Genomic DNA, 1685 nt, shown 5'->3' on the forward strand with positions numbered 1-1685 from the left:
ACTATTTTAAAAATGAAACCAGCTTATATGTCAAAGTGAGAATGTTTTCATCTCTACCTTGCATACATGTATTGACGCTATTAAGCTGTGTAAATATCTCTGTTAAATATTCCAGCTTGGAAGCCCAAAATTCACATTGTAGATATTACAAGAAGCGTTCGTGATTTTCTTCTTTAAAAAATGCATGCAATTCTTTCTGGAGTTCCTGCATGCAACTTACTTTTTCAGAGCCATCTGACTTTTGTGTGTAAAAGTAAGTGCTTGTGCAAGGAATCCATATCAACACAAATTTGTTCAAATAAGCGACACTTCAATGGCCTATTTTTAATATAATTAGCCATTTCAACAACTTGGTTTAATACTTGCTTTAACTCAATTGGTATTGTTTTTGAAACTAGTACCTCCATATGTAGGAAGCAATGACTACGTTTAATATTAGGATTTTGCTGTTGTACGAGCGATACAATACCTTTAATAGAGCCAATCATAGATGGTGCCCCATCGGTACATATTCCAACACGTGAATTCCAGGATAAATTCATCTTTTCGGGGTAGGCAGATAAAATGTCAAAAATATCTTGACCTCTTGTAGTGAGTGGTATTTCTTCGCAACAAAAGAACTGGTGTCTGATTTCGTTACCATCAATAAAGCGAATAAATGTAAGTAATTGTGCTTTGTTGCTAATGTCGATCGATTCATCAACCTGTAGAGCAAATTCTGGGTTCTGAAGTTTGTTCTGTACATTTCCCTCTATATCAGCAGATAAATCCATAATTCACCTATGGATTGTATTATTTGAGAGCGGAATCTTGCTTATTTTTTGCTCGGTTTTAACTATCTTTCTACAAGCGGGTATCATAATTGACTCGGCTAAAGTATGCCATTTCGTTTTTAGTGCAATCATTTCAGCCATTTCAATAGACGCGATTTGAACCTTTTCAGAAGCATTCATCCTTCTTTCAAAATAGATTCTTTGTTTAGATTGCTGTTCTAGCAGTCTCTGGAAATAATTCAGATCTTTACATTGAAGATGTGAGTGTTTAGCTGTAAAATGGTTTTTCAACTTACTGGCTAATATGCCTTCGTTAGGCATCTTTTCAGCACAGCGGAAGAAGTTGATCCCCGTTGCCAGTCCAATGAATCCCAAACTTTAAATAGCTATTGCAGTATTTACGACAGAGTCAAGCTTTCGCATTTTTTATCGCTACGCTTATTTACTTTTGACGAACGTTCACTTTCAGATTCATAATCATCACAGTTATGTTTCCTCTTAATAAACGCGCGGGTGAGGGTGTGGTTGTTACTTTCTGTTGCTTCCTTTCTGTTTCTTATCGCCATATTCTCCCCTTTGTTTCTCTCTCCTTTCTCACTTTCCCACTCTCTTACTCTTCCTTTCTCTCGGACTTTCCTTCGCTTTCTCTACTCTCTATCTTTCTTTATCTCTCTCTCTCCCATTTATAAAAAACAAAAGATCTTGAGTAAGTTGAGAAAGAAAATATTTTGAAAGATCAATCATAAATATCAGGCAGTGACAACGGAAAGCACACTTGCCTTTTGTACATGTCATTATTTGAGCTATTAAAAATAAGGGAAAAAGGATTTCTTTCTTAAATTTAGTACTTATTTTAGGAGTTTTCCGACGATTGACCATGCAAATGAAAGCTCTAAACACGGGCTACATTTC

At 35.7% G+C, this 1685-nt stretch overlaps 1 protein-coding gene across 1 annotated transcript; it reads right to left on the minus strand.

Annotated features, from left to right (window-relative positions):
* Positions 1-224: 224 nt before the first annotated feature.
* Positions 225-773, minus strand: LOC115216251 (zinc finger BED domain-containing protein 5-like). Its single transcript, XM_029785450.1, has one exon. The coding sequence runs from the start codon at positions 771-773 to the stop codon at positions 225-227; it is 549 nt and encodes a 182-aa protein (XP_029641310.1).
* Positions 774-1685: the final 912 nt, after the last annotated feature.

The sequence above is a fragment of the Octopus sinensis genome, linkage group LG10 (assembly GCF_006345805.1).
Source record: "Octopus sinensis linkage group LG10, ASM634580v1, whole genome shotgun sequence".
Lineage (NCBI taxonomy): Eukaryota > Metazoa > Mollusca > Cephalopoda > Octopoda > Octopodidae > Octopus > Octopus sinensis.